The following is an 18,881-nucleotide window of genomic DNA, read 5'->3' on the forward strand; positions in this document are numbered from 1 at the left end:
CATCCTCACAATCTCCTACTGAGAAAGCCAAACAGTGCTCAGGTGTTACGTGGTCTGTGGGTACACAAATGTCCTTCCCCTCAAATTCCTGTGCCCTGCCAGAATACAACTTCAGTTTCCTTCGGATCCCATCCATCCAGGCCATGGCTGGAAACTCAGGATACAGCATCTGTAGGAGGCTGGTTGGGCAGCAGGACCCACGTTCACCATCCCTGTAAATATCTTTGCATTATCCTTCCCACTGGAGGGTTCCCTCACGCTCTCTTCTGTCTTAAGAAAGTCTTTTGGATCATTTTGCCCACAGCTGCAAAATCCAATGCAATTCTTATTATCATTCAAACACAGAACTGAGTTCCCCTGAGTCTTACCTAAAATAGCACCTTTAAAACAGGCACCACATGAATAATTCTGATGAAAAGCCATGACACTGGAGACACATGTTGACTGAAATTTAAAAGTACACAGAACAAATGTTTCTCCTTATATATACACACACATAAAATAGAAAACTAAAAATATAATTCATAGTACTTGGTCATCACAGGCAGTGAAATAAGAGCTACAGAAATGCATTACAGAGTCCTCTGAATGAAAAATAAAGTCTGGAATTGCATTGCATTGAACTCATTTTGTTCATTTGGGGAAGAAATACTGACTACTTATTTTCCTGAAGTGGTTGAATGCAAAAATTAATTCAGAAGAACTTCTAGTGTGGTAACTTTTTATGTAGGAAGATGCAACAGCATGGAAAAGCCAAGGAGGAAATGTAAAGATGATGTGACTGGAGCAAATGTCCTCCATCAGGAATTATATTTCTGCCCTGTTTTTCTATGGGAAGGCACAGACACACAGCAATAAATAAACAGCAGTAAACTCCATGTTATACCCTGGGGATTGCACAGAGGAAAACAGATCAGGCAAAGCTCCTGGGACGTGAGGAGGCTTTTTCCAACTTGTGGAACCAAGCCTCCAGTAACACTGACAGTCAATGCAAAAGCTGCAAATGTGCCCAGAACATTGTTATTTCAAAATAACCTACTTCATTTAGTCGTCTTCAGAACTGAAATGCTTTGCTTTTCTCCATGACAAGAACCTTTTTTTTTTCTTAGTGTACAAAATGAGTTTCTCATGAGTAAGAGAGTCCAAAAATCAGCAGATTGGGATCATGATGACCTTAATTTTCCACAAAAGGAAGAAATATCTCACATTTGACCTTTTTTATCCAGTTAAACATCTTGAGCCAAGTTTGAGGAGCGTCAGGCAAACTTGGACAGCAACAGTTTGAGAGGCTCAGAACTGACCCAGTGAAATAGTCCCATTTATTTCAGCTCAGCTGCTCTGCTACATGGGTTCAAGCCATGAGACTGTGTCACTGAAAGTTTGTGTTCCAGCTGGTTACAGCTGTCCAAAACAGCCACAAAGCTTTCAGCATCCACTGCTGATGCTTTTAACCTTCAGAAGAGCCACATGTCAAGCACAGCACAACTAGACAGAAGTTTCAGGCAAATCATCCATTTCTTCAAACGTATTCAGGGTGTTTTTGCTATTAGTTCTTGAATTATCTTGAATTTTGCTTGGATCTGCAAAAAAATGCATTGTAAACAAAACAGGATATGGTAGAAACTGTATAGGCAAGATTGGAGTTCGGCACTTCTTTTTGTTGTTAAAAAGATGTATTTATTTAAACAGCAAGCTCTCAGTTTGCTACCATATCTTCTACAGACATTTTTCATCCCAGAGGGAGCTCATTTCTCCAGGACACTCCTGCCCTGGCAGCAGATGGATGTCTCTGATTTCCTGGCCAACACTTATGTCATCCAATATATATATTACAAAACTTGTTTGTAACCAGCCCTCTCTCCAAGTCTTTAAAAGTAATTAAACACCACTGCCATATTAACCATTAGTTTCTCTAGCAATAATGTGTGGTTTAATAGAAGAGTTTATATTTTTAAAGGTATAAAACTGTATAAAAAAGCATTTCTAAGAAGAAGAGATTGTACAAATAAGGTGTCAAAATTCCACAGTACCTGTTGGCCCTGGATCTTCATTAATAAATGAAACATGGGTTTTCCACTCGGTCCATTTCACTTCATTAATCCTGTTTACATTGTACATAAATTGTGTTATCACCATGCATTATCCCCCAGCTACATCATTGATCTTTCCCCTTTATTCCTTCCTGGGATTGTGACATTTTACCACCTGCTTTGTTGGGACTAAAAGCCTGAATGTCTTTTGCAGTGTTAGGCACTATATGAACATGAGAATAATACTAAGACAACTTCATAATTTCACACATTGGTAGTACAATCTTGAAATATTTAAATATTTTTCATTAAACAGCACAGTTCTTTAATATGGTAGTCATCAATTACCAATCAACTTAACTATGATTGCTTTAAAGCTGACATTCAAAGGAGATTATGATAAAGTGACATTTACTGCAAGCAGATTTGATGCTTCTACGGTAAAAACACAGGAAGATGAAAATCTGCTTTCTTACCAAAAAATTGTCTACATAAAAATTTGTACATTTTCCCTATTTAAACAATTGGTTACAACTGAAAAAGGAACCAAATCATATTTTTGTACATATAGCATAATTTGTAGAGATAATAGAAATATTTTAAAGAGGGTTTTAAGGAGAAATAAACTTGAAGCAACATAGAGAGAGCAGAATTAATAGCACATGATTCTATTTTGCTTTACCTTAAACACACCCTGGTGTCATTTTCAGCCACTTTACACCGTTCTCCCAGCTGGAATTTTTTCCTCAGACATTTTGGTAAGAATTTTTCAAATTCCAAAATAGTCCTGGCTCTCTATTGACAGTAAACAGTTACATGAGTATGGTTAGCCATGCTCTGATTTCACAGCATGCAGTTTATGACAGGTCAAACCTCCACCCACAGCCAACACCAACAACAGCAAATAACACATCACTGATGATTTGTGCAAATAGGGATTCACAGATTCCTGGAAAAATAGTGGAACACATCATGCTGTGACATATCCAGGGGAATGAAAGTCATGAAGGTGTGTGACAGTGCACGAGTTGGAAATCCAAGCCATGATATCACCTTTAGGATTGTTAATTCCAAAGTTACCACAATTCTCTAATACTGCAATTACTTATTCACTCCCAAACACAAATGGAGATTATTGTTAACACCCAACCTGTTCTGTCAGTGTGAGGATTTCAGCCCAAGCACCTGCACTCCACCAGGCAAACTCCCAAACAAACCTGGAGTTTCCAGATGTGCTCGCTCTCCTTAGAAATATCCTCCACTGTTTCTCCCATTAATGCAATCAGCATGTTCAAGAGAAGAACAAAAGTCAACACAACGAAAGTTATGAGGAGCAGGAGAAACAGAACGGGGTACTTGGAGTTCTGCTGGATCTCCAGGTCACCCAGTCCTAGGGTGAGCTTGAAAAGATCCATCAGGACAGGTCCCAGGCTGCTGTTGGAATGGCATTCCCCACCCTCCTGGCACGTCTCAATCAGTGCAGCAAGAGCTGGGAAGAAAGCACAAGGAAATTTCAGTCACAATCATTATTTAGGAATACAGAGCATTTCATCCCAAAGAACTCAAAATGCTTAAGAGAGCCAGAGCTTCCCAGCCACAACACACAGCCAGATGACAGCTCCAGGAAGCAGAAAGAGCCCACATCCAAATGAAATTCCAGGGATTTGAGACCGAGCCAAATCCCTCATCTGTTCACATCTAAACTTAACATCCAGAAGAAACCCCAACATGAGCTCTCATCATGAAAACAGGGTTCTTATTCATAATATTGCTAAAATTTTTACTCACACAGAGCATCAGTGCTTTTCTCCAGTAATATTTACCTACACCAAATCCCAGCAAAAACACGATATAGACAACCAAAAACTTTATCACATCTTGCAGGATGACCTAAAAATGGAATGAAACAGTGGACAGAAATTAAAATTCAGAACTAGTTTTGTGCTTATGAATTCTACAGGGATACAGGGGAGGCACACACTAAAGCATCAGGCTGCTTCCATTGAGCAAACAAACCCAAAGGTCTGATTTTTTATCTCAAGCCTGGTGTGTTCTTCTGAGAGTGACTAATTCTGTACAATACAGACATTACAGATTCTGATGCAATTAAATTGCAGAACTACATTAGCTGGAAAAAACACAAGCTACTCACCTATTTAATGCAATAAAATGGCAATATGAAGATATAAACTAGTTCCTGCTATTGAAATTATATAGTGTGTTCTGCTGAAATAATAGGTAAAAACTGGAAATAAAACATTTCAAAATTAAGTATAAATTACATATAATTGCTGAATAGACTTGACTTGGATTGTGGAACAATGGAGTATCATTGTAAAACAAAGGAAAACAAAGGAAAAACTTGCCTTTTGAATCATCACACTGTAAATGCCCATGGACTGGAAACCTCTGGTGAAATAGAGCATATTGGCCCAGCCAAGGGCCATTGCCAAAACAAGACACACCAGGTGTTCTTTGTAGGAAAACAAGTACAAAAAGACAGAGAAGATCACAAGCAAAGCTTGTATAAAACTGTTAAAAAACAAACATATATGTAAAAGAGAAATTACTAGCACAAAACCAACAACAGAATGGAAAAATACGAAAACAAGATTTCTTTGCTCTTTATGCTTCATTTGTTATTTCTTGCTGCTTTTTATTCTCCCCATGAAATTACCATTATAGTTTAAAGATAAAATAGGTCAGTGCAAGTGGTATATTAACATATAAGGATTAAATTTATTAAAGCTTAATTTAGGTAAACTATTCTCCCCAAAACAGCTAGTTAATGCAGATTTTGCTGGCAGAGACATTAAAAATCTGTCTTTATTATAATAATATCTTAGAATATTATAATATCTTAGAAGCTATTTAATTGCAGCTTTAGCTTAATGAATTGATAGAATAATTACAGATTTTCCACAAACAGGGAAGACACTGGCAGGTGGGAAAAATCCACTCCATGCCTATCAACCCTGGTATTGTTACCAACAGAGCAACCAACAGTTTGTGTTACAGAAAAGCTGCAGGTAAACTTCCATCCATCCCTCTAAAACTGATAATTTCAAGGAAAAAGTGAATATCTGCTACAGGAGCACATTCTCTGTGACCATGAGAGAGGGAAGGATTTTATATACAGTATAAAATATACATATATACATGTCAAACTTACAATGCAAAGTGGAACCAGGCGTCAGAGAGAATTGACTGCAGGTCTGAGGGCCTGAGCAGGAAGATGGCTACACTCTGTGCAGGCAGATACATAAATTACAGGCATGGTGGAAGAGAAAACAGGCCTCAAAATCTACTTTTCAAAATAGTTTAACTGGTGTTCAAAACTAATCCATCTACTGATAACACATGGTAACTTCTAGAATTAATTTTTTTTTTGGGCTGTAAATTCAAAGGTTAAAATTCTGTTGTCTCTGGCATAGTTTCAGTTACTGTTTTTAATTACTTACATTAATTGCCATTACTTACTTACATTTGCCATTACTTACAGTATATGGCAAAATTATACCGTGGGATTTCTTTTCATTACCAGTTGCAATTCAATTGTCCTTAAAGCCAATAATTTGACAATATTGATATCGATCTCTGCACTGAGAATTTGAAAGGAAAATACCCTCATGTTTGTGTCACAGTTGTATTCAAATATATAAAACCAGGCTCATTCTGAATAAGTGATTGTACCAAAGATTTAAAAATTACATATATCACAGATACTCCACGTGTATTGCCAATATCATCATCAGTGTATTCATAAATTTAGAGAAGTTCTTTACGTATTTTGTTATGTATTTGTTATGAAAAGGTCTTACCTCTTTTATGGCTAAAAATAGTGCTCCTAACATAACCATCACCTGTCCTGACAACTGCAGCCACCCCACCCCACGGGTCAGAGCGAGTGGGTAAGGAGGAGCCTGCAAGACAATCCAGAATGAAAATCTCAGTTCCATCCCTGAAGAGTAAAAGGCAAAGCACCAGAAACCCTCACACCCTGGGCTCACAATTTCTTCCCTTCCAGTGAGAATTTTCTTCTTATTTACACAATCAGCCCCCTAAAAGAAGTGTTTGAAATATCAGAAGTTTCCTTCTTAAAGGAAAACAAAATACCCTCTCCACACTTTTAGAAATTTAACAGTCTTTGTATCATGTATTTGTATTTTAGGTCACTTCCACAAAATGCAAATGTGGTGTTCCCACCCTGATGTAGGAGAACCTGGTCTCTCTACACCCAGATATTCAAATATTTGGTTTTATTTCAGCATTTTAAATACAATTCAGGAAATACTCATGCATTTTAAGTCAGTAAAATTTGGTGAGATTCAGCTGCTGTACTCACTACATTTTCATTAGGCCTATGGTAGGAAACCAATGTTAATGTTACATTGTACAGGAAATAAAAACAGCAGGACATGAAAAACATGTGCCGTGCAAACTTCTTCCATTTCATCCTCAGCAGTGAATTCAGAGGCTCCAAAGTCAGCATTTCGTGACGATTCTGAGGAGAAAGAAAGACGATTTTTTAAAAATTAAATATTTCAACTTGCTGCCTGTAAGGAAATTGAATTTCAGGCATGAATTTTGTGTATTTCATTCCATTCCATCCTTGCTGCTCTGGAAACACCTCTGTGCTCAGGGATGTGTCAGACCCACCCTGAGAACGGACAAAGGGACAACTCCCCCTCCTGCCAGGATAAGCTGCCGTTCTCAGCCTGGTGAATCATGACTGAGCTAAAACTGTCCTGTGAACTTCTGGTCCTGCTTCCTTTGGAAGTTTTGCGGCTGGATTTGAATTCAGCAAATGCAAAATTCTGGATTTGAAAAGCAAACACTCCTAAACACCTAAAATACAAACCTGTTAAGTAAAGTTTATTTGGTCTGACCAGCTCGGCCATATTTATGTTCCTCTAGAAGGCAGATTAAGGCTTCAAATGCAGGAAAAGACACCCCCAAAATACCTCACCTGTGTTTCAGGAGCTGAATATGCATATTTGCTTACAGTTGACAATGTCCAGAGGTATAAAATTTATCTTGCTCCTGATACAAAAACTGAGAACCAAAAATTACTGTTTACTTTTAGAAGTAACTCGGTTGCCTAGGCTGACACATCTGAAATGGGTGTGCTGCTAGAAAAAAATACATATTTTATTTAAAAATAGGTAACTTACACCAATATTTGTATTATAGACAATGATTTCCAGCACTGAGTTGTCAGCAGTGGTGTCCAGTTCTGTCAGATCATACAGAGAAGACTGAACAGGACCATAGGCCCAGTCTGTGAATTTTCGTGACAGGCTCCTGTTGGGTTTCTCTCTGATCTCTCTGCTCAGGATGTACTTCAGAATCTAAAACATGAACAGCATCATTTGTCAGCAGCTGTGTTGTTCATGGGAAAGGAGACAGCACATGACCATACTTGCCCAAACTCCCACCTTTTACCTGTTATGTACAGTTGTGCAATTTAATGTATTTGTAATTGTGTTACTCAGTGAGGGGTGCTGGAGATAGAAAACCTCTAAGAAATAAGTACAGCATTTTTAATGCCTTCAGATTTTCTCTCAGATATTTTTCTAAAGCATGAAAGCACAATTTTCCATGTGCTCATTTTTGCCTTCCTTTAACTTAATTACTTTCTAAATCATTCCACTGTCAGTTCTTTATGCTGCAGTTGATTTATCAAAACCAAATTCTACAGCAGCACAGCAGAGCAGTTCTAGTGAGCTCTCTGGAATTGTCTGGTGATGAATGCAGAATTTGTGTACAACAGAAGGCTGGTTCTAAACAGCTTGTGTAGTTTGTAGAGGGGGGGAGTTACAGAGAAACCTTGAAGCATAAAAACAACGTTGCAGTGGAAATATTTGTTTGTGTTTTGAACCAAATTAGCTCACCAAATACTGATACAAAACAGCATAGCCAGCCTGGAAAGAGATGTGTCAGAGCACCAGTTTCTCTTAGATGCTACTGAAATCACACCCACCTCTAATTTCCCAGTTTTTGCAGCTAATTGCAGTGGTGTCAAACCCTCCTTATTTTTGGTTGTTTCCAGATTTCTGTCTTTACTTTTCAGCAGAATCATATCATACATTCTGATCACAAAGTCATTCTGGGTTTTGGAGTCCTCTGCCACGGTAACTAATGCATGGAGGATATTGTTTCCTCTGGAATCCTGAGAGGAAATATTGGTCCTGGCATTGTCCATCAACAGTTCAATTATGTCAGGCTGGTTGGTACATGCAGCTAAAGCCAGTGCAGTTTCACCTACAGGATCATAAAATGCAACAAGTGGTCATGTTTTATTTCAGGCATTCAAATCAGAAGAGAAAATATTGTGTTAAGCATACTAATATATGAAAGCACATTTACATATTGATTGTACTGGATTGAGCTTGTTTTATAAAACTTTGGGCATTCCTTCTTAACTTTTCCAGAAATATCTCAATTCCACTTACCAAAATAAAAGCCTTCATGCTTGTGTTTGGGATTAAAGAAAATACCCTGGGCACGGGCATTGACATCAGCTCCTTTTTCAATGAGGCTCTGGGTGATTTCATACTGTCTCCTCTCAATGGCAATATTCAGAGCTGTCTGGCCTGAAAAAACAGACACAGGAACTTAGGGCTGAGTCTCTCAAGCGCACTCTGAAACATTAATGATGTTTCACAATGGATGGCACCAGGGATAATGAACAGAAGTTGGTTTAAGGGATTTAAACCATCATTATTTTATGGATGGCATGTTGAGCCATGTACCTGAAACTGCTATCAGATGGCAATACCTTTATATGCATCTTCTGTGTATGCTGCATTAATAAATCTCTCCAAAATGCCATTTTCCTCTGCAAAGCACAGGAGCATGTTCACCATCTCGTTTGTGTTCTGGTTGATGTTCAGCAGAGCTTTCATCAGACAAGTTTTGCCGGTGTCTGAAGCTGTGAATTTTTTCATCAGGTAATCTACAAGAGTGAATTCTGAGATCAGATCACTGTTACTCATTAAACTTCTGTTCATTAGGGGTGAAATCCGAGGGATACAGAAGAATGTAAACTATTTGCCAAACCATGACTCCATTCTGCTCACTTTATATTTGAGCACCAGGGCAACCAATGCCCTTGGTTTTCCTGTTGGGCGTCCCAGTGCCGTAACTCCCAAACTCACAGGGAAATAAAGACACTTCCCAGGTTTAGACTGCACCTGAGCCACCAGAAGAGCTGGCAACCCCCCCCCAGGTTTGTGCCCAGCTCACCTGGCACGGGCAGGTTGGTGCAGGCGCTCGATCGCTCCTTCAGCTCTGCCAGCAGCCGCTGCAGCTCCTCCACGTTCCCCTCGGACACTGCCCGGAACAGGTTCCTCTTCAGCTTCTTCCTGGCACTTGTCAGCTCAGGGCCTTGGGATGTGTTAGCACTGAATTGCGAGAAACCATCATGAAATTGCTGGTTACTTTATCCTGGTTTATTTTATTTTATTAATGAGAGGAAAACCAAATACAATTACTTGCCCCAGACCACACGAACTTGCCCCACTTCCATGGATATCTCAGAACATTTCTCACATTGCTTATTTGCAAGTAAGTGGGCTATTGAGAGGGGGTTTATAATAAAACACCACATTTTTCAAGTACTTTGTGTTTTTTCCAGTTTATCCATTCTTCTAGGAAAAAAGCTGCTCTCCAGCTGCACCTTCTCTCTCACAGCAGAAGAGAGTTTAACCTCACATCTTACACCACTTTCTGATCATCCTTTATTCTGGAAAAAGGAAGAATTTCATATTTCCCCCGAGCAGGAATAGTCCATGCCTAATTGTGGTGTGTAGGTCCTGTGTTGCCATTATGATAAAACACACATTATATATAAAGGATCCTCACACTAAGTATGAGATTTGAGAGATTAGAGTTGTTTATTTCAACATTTAATTATTGAAGAATCAGAAAGGCATGCACACACGACCTTTTTTCCTAAAACACTGCAGGAAAAATAGGTAATATCTACCCTACCACAGAATTAATCAGCTGAAAATGTGCTGAGAAATATTTGTGTCTCCACTCACCCACAACTCTCAACATTGGGGCTGTATTCAGTGGCATCATCCTGAAGAGACTGTGGGGAATCCATGTCTTCCCCATTTCCAGATGCACTGCAGAGAACAGAAAAGCACATGTGCCTAGATGCTAGCAGGTATTTTGGCAGATTGCATGAAGAAACAGTCAATGGCAGGACAGAGTATCTACACTGGAGCTTAAATTAGTCCAGTTTGACATTGGCCTTTTAATTCTGTCATTTTATCTCCCACAGGAACTTTAAAGTGAGTGATAAAAATGAAGAGTCTCGCAGGATTTTATTATATTTTTTAAAAGACCACATTAGGAAAGCAATCTGCTTTGTGTTTTATTATATTATTTCACTACAGATCCTGAAACTGTGGGAACTTTTTTCTTTTTTTTAAATGATCACTGCTTTTTTATGCATCATCCTCAATGCTTGAAGCTGACATCCTTCCTTTTCACGTGCTTACTTTGTCATCTGGCACAAAACAAGTGTTAAATCAGTGGCAGTAAGTGGGTTGCAAGCCCACAATGAAAGTGATTTACCTAAAGATTGACTACACAGAACACTGTAGGCAACTCAGGAGTGTTTTGTGGCTGACTTGAAAGAAATTGAGGACTGGGCCCTAAATAGATATTTAGATGATACATTTAAAGGATTTTCAATTGCATTGATATTTTGTAATTGCTGTACATAATTTCCACACAGTCCTAAAAGTAGATCTGACTTAGAAAAATTAGAATAAATGAGATTTTTATTTGTACTTTTGTTTTCTCTAAGGTTCAGATTGGGTGAACTAACTCAGGTTAATAATTTAGGGAATCTGAGCTATTAAATATTGATCAAATAGATGCATGGACAGCAATGCAAGGGTTCAGCACTGCTCTGCAGGTATTCCTTTCCCTTTGAAATAAATCTGGGAGCTCTGAGTCCATTCTTACTCCATCTGCCACTTGTCTGCAGAAAGCTGAGTAATGTGGTGACAAAGCACATGTGCAGGTCACTTCCTGAGCAAGGGGGAAATTTGGACACCTCTCCTCTGAAACCAAAATCAGCCTGTCAGCTCATTCCTAAAAGCTGACCAGACATCCTCAGACACAAAAACCTTTGGCCACTCTGGGTCTATGCCAGATTTGTTACATATTTCCCTTACTGGTAATTATCAGCTGTTAGCACCCCACACATTTTTTTTAAATTAAGTGTATTCTTCCCAGTCATAATTTTTCTCTATTCATTCAGCATAAATGGCTGCTTTGAATATTTCAGCTTCAGCATTTCCACATTTGATTGTTAATGAGCAATAGAGGGAACACATCAGCAGCCAGCTGGGAAGAGGGGCTGCTAAATTAAGCTGTGGCCTTCACACAGCAGAAAACACTCAAATGAGAGCATGGAATTTGTTCTAATGCATCATTAATAAGAGGCTAAGATTAAAAAAAAACCACCTATTTTAAATTTATTCCAATCTGAGGCCTGATTTATTCCATGCAATGGACAGCAGTAGATAAAACCAAAGATAAATCTCCAGTCAAGTTCTGTCTTTGAAGCGACCAAAAACTATGAAAAGTCATGTGAAATCCTGGCACTGAGGCCCAAGGAGAATTGAGGGGAAGCTGCTGGGAAGCAAATAGATATATTTGCAGCAGGACCATTGCTTGTGCATCTGTAACTTACCACGGGCGGATATTTGAATCCATCGGTTTGGAAAACACGGGGGGAGAGGTGTTATTGGGAGTTGCACTGCTTTCAAAGCCATCAATCTCCAGAAAAAAGTGGGAACTGTTGAAGACAGTGCAGTTAAAAAATATCAGTGATAAAAGGCAAGCCCAAATGTAAACCAAGAAAAGAACTACCAAGGGCAAGCTTGACAATTAATCTCTCCTGGCATTAAACCTGACTGAGCTGGAGCAGAGGCTTATCTGCTTTCCCCTGAGGGGATCCCAACCTCCAGCCTGTGCCCAGCTCTTCCAAGCAGGCAGATGGGCAAAATTCCCAAGGTATTTTTAGAGCACATGGCATCAGATCCCGACATGTGTAAGCAGCAGTCTCTAAACCAGCCTTGCACCCAGCTCCTGTCCCTGCCCAGCCACACATGTGTCCTGCACACACAAACGCTTTTTGCTTTTAATCCCAGTCCCTGCTTCTCCAGCCAGGAGCCATCAGGATGGATCATTTCAAGCCCATCAGCAGTGATAATGATGAAATCAGAAAGTTTGAAAGGTCACATGTTCAGTGACATCAGGCATTTCCACCAGCCAGGCCTGAATGTGTCCTCTTGCCTGCATGACATTTAACTTTACTTTCCCTAAAAATAATTATATAAATATTTATAGTGAAAAGAAATAAAATTTGAAACAACACAGAAAAGGTAATAGGAAAGATTTCACCTTTTAAAAGCCTGCAGAGTTGAGAGGCAAAAATCAATGGCTTGGTTTTACTGGATCTCAGTAAAACATTGCTACAGCTCACCACAGGCAGAGGAGTTTCAGTGGTGCAAGCAGCAACTCCCACAGGGGCTGTTGTTCAGAAACCATCTTACATTTCTAAAATGTTGCAGTAGTCACCTGCAAAACCTTTCCAATTCACCTAATATTTATGGTTTTGTCCACAGGGCGTTTTTTTTTTTTTCTAACTGCATCTTCCCCCAAAAAATCTTGTTGAAGTAAAGTACAGGTACTGCTGCTAAAATGCAGTGTTTCGTTACTGAACAACCTGCTGATATTTGCTAAAAACAGCATTATCCAGTTCATCTCGTTTTCCAAAGGCTTGGTGGTCGAGGTGTTAACTCTGGCACCCAACAGCTGGAAAGGGAACCCTGCTTTGGGGGCTGACAGACCTCACCTCTCCTGGCTTGTGGGGATGTCATGGGGGGAAGGAACACCCCAAAATCCACCGTGCAAAGCAGGGTGCCATCAAATAGCCAGGTGCTGACGTGGCCGGGTGCTCTGCCCACAGACATCAGCAGCCTCTGACAGCCTCCTCCCCGCCTGCCCCTCGGATTTCCTGTGCTTAATTACAGATTGTCAGTCCACCCAAATTCCAGGACCTTCAAGCAGGGAATGCCGCTTCAAGAAAGCGAATATTGCCAACACACGCTGAGAGTGAGAAACGCCACCCTGGGAGTGCAGCAGCTGCTGGTGGGGTGGTTGGAGGCAGAGTTTTGAAGGAAGAGGATAAAGCAGCATTGGAACATATAATTAATAGAATATGTTAAAGCCCTGCATTAAAATCCACGTGATGTCGGTGCTGTGTGTTACAGGAATGCTGCCAGCCACACCCTGAGCTCTGCCTTGAGAGGTGGGAAAAACCCCAAGGTTACTGTTCCTGAGGCCACAATGAATGTGAGATAGGAGTTAAGTAATTGAGGGCTTGGCTTTGGCAATGTTCTTGTAACTACACGGTCTGCCATGGAATCGCCCCTTTTTGAAGTGCTGGGTGTATCACGAGCTGTTCAGACACTTTGTCTCCCTCATATGCCACTAAAGAGCTTATCTTTTTGAATTTAATGGCAAAAAGATAAATTGGACCACCCAAGCAGTGGATCTCAAATAACTAATGGCACAATTCCTGTGAAAAGTGATTCCTCTGATTATTGAGAATTATAAATGTCAGAACAGCCACAATTGGCCAGGCCTTCAGAGTTTCAGAAATTGCTGTAATAACCAATAATTATCCAGAATGAAAAGTTTATGAATGAAAATTCATCCTCACTCCACAGTAACTTAGTTGACTTCATAGTATCAGGCAGGAATTACAGCTTTTATTTCCCCATTCATATTAAATACAAACCCTCAATCCCTTTATTAATACTCTAATATAAATTATGAATGAAAGTGAATATTTTATAAAACAGCAAAGAAGTCTCATTCATCAGAATAATGAAAAATAGAGTGAATTTAGGTTTCTGTTTGTGGTAGGATTTTCCAAACCTCCTGCTCTCCCAGCCCTCTGGCTCTCCGCAATCTGTCACATTTCCATGTCAGGCTGAGTTTGAAATGCTCCCTTTTTTCAGGCCAGCAACTCTTACATAAAACCTGGTGTGTTCTTCCATGTGATCTCTTACAAAAAGATCACTTTATGTATGAAGCATTAACCATCATTAGATCAGATTCTTGTGAGGTTATACAGAACAAAGATGTTGGTGGTATTTCAGTGCAAAGATCTCCTAAAGGAGATAAAGCAGGGAGTTTTAGTGGTTTAGACTGAGCTGGAGCCTACCTTTTCTTGGTGGGAGTGCCTTCAGTCACCTTTTTCTCTTGCTGGTTTGCAGGGGGAATTCCAGGTGGGTTTGTTTTCTTGCCCATTAGTGGAAGAATTTCGTTGTTATCTTTAATCATGTTTCTGCAGTAGAGAGATGTCAATTACTTGACTCCTGTTCCTTTGAAGAAAGTGTAGTGACCAAATTGCCTGTTTACAGCCTCTTCACGTATAAACACACAAATATTGATTCTTTTTTCCCCAGAGTTTTTCATTTTTCAATTGTTAAGCACACGCCCCCACCATTTCATGCATCAAATGTGGAAGGTTATACACATGACTCATTAAATTTCAGTCTATGGCAAGTGCCATTAAAAGTGGTACCAGGAGAACCATAAATTCAAGCCTGTGCCTAAATTAAACTGAAAGGAGCCTGTCAGTCACAGCGACAGTGTGTGTTATTTAGAGAAACATAAAGAGCACGATGACTTTTATAAGTAGCCCTAAAGTTGTGCACATTTACAGTTAATCTGAGCAGTCTGCTCTTGTCCAAGATAACTTCAGAAAAGTGGCAAATTCTAGGAAGATCTGTGCAACAGAAAACAGATGAAGGAAGGTTCCAGATGTGAAGAGAACAAAGAAAAATCCCTGAAGGTTCTCACTGCATTGGAACAGCAGAAGCAGCAGACTCTGAATATGATGCCCAGGCTGAGCTCAGCTAAACCATCACATGGATAACATCCAGGGCTTGTATCCTGGTGATGTCCTAACATTTCTTCAGGAAAAAAGAAAAAACCCATGATTCTACTGGATGGAAATGACCACCAGCACATGCCACAAAAGGATCTTGATGCATGTTACCTGCCTAGGAACACCCTGAATTCTGTCAGTAATAATGAATAACCATCTCCCTGTTTCTCAATCTAATACTCAAGGGCATCATTTTAAATCACCCAGGATAATTTGAAGGCAAGAAGGTGAATTCAGGATACATTAAAATTCAGTGAAGGTAAACCCAGTAAGATTTATGAGGTCAGGGATTCATTCCCAAGGAAACCAGGGGAGTGCCCTCCATACTCAAGGACAAATGGTAAAAATAATTTGCCTGCAAAGTTTGAACAAAATGAACTACACATTTTCTCCCCTCCTACTCCACTTTCCTCAATGTGACAAATGTACACAGAAACTTTCTGCTCCTGTCACAGTGCTGTCAGTGTGCCTTAGCACCAGGATTCCTTCATTATGGGAGTATCAAGATACAGAAAGCAGATTGGGAAGAGTGTTTGAAAAGACATGACACCTGGTATGAGAGAGGAGCCAGGAATATCAAATACACTGGTATTTGAGTGAAAGTCTATTAATGCATAAACAACAAATGTTTAATTATGGCAATTTTCAATCCCAAGTAGAGAGAACTGAGAACTTACAGGGTCCAAACACTCCTAAGTGCAGCTGTAATCTCTTGGCACTCTATGGAATAGGAACTTGAAACATTGGAAAGGACTCCTTACCTTGTGAAGGCTGGCTGAAGAAACAGGCATGAAAATAAATTTTTATTGTGTTTTCCACCATTGGCAGGTGTGTTCACCCTAGGAAACATTCCTAGTTTGGATGAATTCCCTAAGAATTCATATCACAGCTTTCATAGAAGTAATTTATAAAGGGAAAATATTTTTACTTGCATATGAAGTACACCACAGCTTTTAGTAAATGCAGAGAAGAGCTGAACTTGGAGTTGCCACGATGGAGGTGGGAAGAGGGGGTTTGTCTGTGCCACTGGAAATGGCACTCACGTAGTCCCCAGACACATGTTGTGTCAGTGAATACACTGATAAACATTTAGTCTAAACACAGCTAAAACAAATGACTGTTGTCTTGCTTAGTTCATAAATAATTCTGCTATTTGCTTCTTACCAAGTACTTAAAGAATACAAAGCAGTGTGTAGCCAAAACCATTTCCCATCCTGAGGAAGATGCAAATGGGATACTCGGCATAAATCAAATATAAGGGGACCGTGGTGGTGATGGACATTAAATAGATACACAAAAGAAGTGACTTTAAAGGAAGAGAATAGTTGGGAACGGACTAAAATGTCCAAAAGTCAACAAAAGGAGTTGCCAAGTTGAGAAGGGCACAGCTGGGAGGGGTGTGAAGTCAGAGGGGTGGGAGAGTGGAATGAAGAGCTGGAGAAATAAAGATGAAATAAATTTCTAAGGCACACAGGGAAGAGCCTCTCGTTTGTGAGTGATGCTGGAGCTGCTCAGAGATGGCAACACCTTCCTGCAAGGGCAGCAGCTCAAAGCCCCATTTGCAGTTGGTTTTCACCACAGAGATTTTAGCAGTGACTCAAGAACAGGCTGCACCTCTGAGGAGAGGTGGGAAATTATCAAAGATAGCACTGAAGTTGTGTTGGATGATGAAGGACTGCTGAACCATCAGCGATGTAAGGAAGCAATTTGGGAAGGAAAAAGAGAACAGATTTCCTTAAGTATAGAGGCACTACGCTTTCAAAAGCAGAGATGTGACTGTATCCCAGCCAAAAAGTCTATTTAAAATGAGATCTGAGTCTGCCCAAGTAAATAACTGCAGGCACCACAGCAGAAGTACCTTGTTACAGTGCTGAGGTAGCGTCTGTTTCATTTTTAATCACAATTAATTGTGTGCTGAGATGAAAACTAAGCTGGGCTTTCATCAGCAGCTTCCAGTGCACTATCATTTTCTGTAATCTATGACAGATAGAGAAAAACAGTGCAGCAGCCTGAAAAGTGTCAGATCTAAGTAGTGTAGCTTGTGTAACCTGATACAGAGTCTTGTCTTTGGCTGTAACTATTTTCTACTCCCATTATCTCGTTAATTGTCACTTACAGGCCACCAGAGAAGTGGCTTATTTAAAGTGGGCAGCAAGACAAAACCCCTGCATTGATTTACAGTATTAAGAATTACTTTGAAGGGGATCTGAGGACACCGAGGGCTTGGTATCTGACCTCCAGCGTGCTGGGGGTAAGAAAAGGGAATTTATCTGTAATGGTGAATGGAATTCTGCCGTTCCTACACATTATCACAGACTCACCTTCTGCTTATCTGAGAACAAGAAAAATCACATGTATCTGTATCTTTATATCTCAGTAACAGTTTATATGATATGGCTAAAGAGAGAATCCTACATATCAGAAGAAACACTCAGCTGTGATGTTGTGGCACAAAGGTCTCCTCTTCCCTGGGGGCAGAGGATGAGAAGTGACTGCCAAGAGCTGTTTCATTCACAGGGGCCTCACAACAGACCATGACACTTTCCATCACCTACGACCTAACTCTTACTGGCCCATAAAAAATAAACCCCTTCCCTGAGGGCAAAGCTGATAAAACTTCATTCTGACTTTTCTGCATTATTTATGAGTCCTATCAGCAGAAACTTACACTTGGTAGGAAGAGCTTCATCTTCCTGTGAGATATTTAAACTTTCGAGGGGCATTCATAAACATCAGGTGCCATCAAAAATGTTCTTGGTGAGAAATTTTTACTTTCCCATGAAGGTTTTTCCTAACAGAAATTTTTTAAAAACTCTGAAAAGCAATGTTTTTCCCTGAGGAAAAATGCTTTGAGATTATTTACCTGCCTACTTCTGAATTAAATAAAAAGAAGACCTTTCCTGAGTTGAAATAACTTATTCTACTAGTCTAGGGATTTGGCTTTCAGTGGTCACTACAGTAGCTGAAACTTTCAGTGGAAGATGAATATTTTAGGTTGGACTCAATCTCAAAGGTCTTTTCCAACCTAGTTGATTCTGTAAAGTTTAACTTGTATGATATTATGTTTTGGATCCCCTTGGCACAGGAATTAGGAAGTGCAACAGTGTTCCAGGCTGACAAATACAAATTAAATGAGGCCTATCCTTCCTCACTCCTGAATGCCCAGGAATCAGCGTGGCACAGCTCAGGAGAGTGATTTACAAAGTAGAAAAACAGAAAGAAGCACAACAGAAACACATTCTCTCTGTGAAGGATGGGTTTCATCTTTGTCTCTGGAAGATTTCCCTCTCTCCAGAAGCATCACACCCCAAACACCCCCAGAGCTCCCGGAGCACTCACCCTGCTCACGACACCTCCATGTCGGCATGGATGGATCTGGGCGGCGAAGATCAAAGCAGGGCCCCACTGACAACATCCAAAACTCATCTGCCAAAGGAGTAAAACCACATTCAGGCTCCAGACTATCCTAAAAACACAAAACCACCCTGCTCCAGGCATCCGGTGTGCTCAGCTGGGAAGCAGAGCCAGGGAAGCGCCGAGGAACTGCGGCCGTACGGGGTTTGCTCCATCTGAAATTAGGGAGCAGGGAGAAACTGGCCAGACAACAACTCTTGACTTCAGAGCTGCCAAAGTGGGATGACACACACGCAATAATTACATGCTGGAGTGTTACTAAAGCTGAGTTGCTCACAGGTGTCTTCATGGCAGCACTGGAGTATCTCAAGCGATCACTGCTCTGCAGTTGACACACTGTTTGCAAAGGAAAATGGTTATGCACCTGCATTTGGGTTGTAAATGACACCCTTTATGTCACACTCCGTTTATTATACAGCATGGACCTACTCAGAAGGCAGAAAGCA

The 18,881-nt window shown here is 40.2% G+C and overlaps 1 protein-coding gene across 3 annotated transcripts; it reads right to left on the reverse strand.

Moving 5' to 3' along the window:
- Positions 1-125: 125 nt before the first annotated feature.
- TRPV3 (transient receptor potential cation channel subfamily V member 3) lies at positions 126-18,620 on the reverse strand. 3 transcript variants are annotated; one of them, XM_032129603.1, is made up of 18 exons: positions 18,361-18,620; positions 14,293-14,415; positions 11,749-11,853; positions 10,079-10,165; positions 9,279-9,436; positions 8,812-8,988; positions 8,486-8,626; positions 8,014-8,294; positions 7,205-7,381; positions 6,376-6,534; positions 5,852-5,953; positions 5,203-5,276; positions 4,397-4,562; positions 3,854-3,920; positions 3,248-3,519; positions 2,713-2,825; positions 2,031-2,101; positions 126-304 (listed from the first exon to the last, which is right to left on the reverse strand). In XM_032129603.1, the coding sequence occupies exons 2-18, from the start codon at positions 14,409-14,411 to the stop codon at positions 255-257; spliced, it is 2,319 nt and encodes a 772-aa protein (XP_031985494.1). In that variant the 5' UTR covers positions 14,412-14,415; positions 18,361-18,620; the 3' UTR covers positions 126-254. The 3 variants fall into 3 exon arrangements, with proteins under 3 accessions (XP_031985494.1, XP_031985492.1, XP_031985493.1); XM_032129601.1 differs by having other exon boundaries at positions 126-1,580; XM_032129602.1 differs by having other exon boundaries at positions 126-1,580; positions 14,293-14,452.
- Positions 18,621-18,881: the final 261 nt, after the last annotated feature.

This window comes from Corvus moneduloides, chromosome 20, assembly GCF_009650955.1.
Source record: "Corvus moneduloides isolate bCorMon1 chromosome 20, bCorMon1.pri, whole genome shotgun sequence".
In the NCBI taxonomy this organism is placed as follows: domain Eukaryota; kingdom Metazoa; phylum Chordata; class Aves; order Passeriformes; family Corvidae; genus Corvus; species Corvus moneduloides.

What these genes read in the sequence shown, in the direction of transcription:
- TRPV3 (XM_032129601.1), bottom strand. Translation starts at nt 14,411, where the DNA reads ATGATTAAAGATAACAACGAAATTCTTCCACTAATGGGCAAGAAAACA. An exon ending in CACAGAAGATGCATATAAAG is followed by an intron (nt 8,627 to 8,811) that starts GTATTGCCATCT and finishes CTGTTTTTTCAG; the next exon opens with GCCAGACAGCTCTGAATATT. An exon ending in TGAAGATCCAGGGCCAACAG is followed by an intron (nt 1,581 to 2,030) that starts GTACTGTGGAAT and finishes ATTTTTTTGCAG; the next exon opens with ATCCAAGCAAAATTCAAGAT.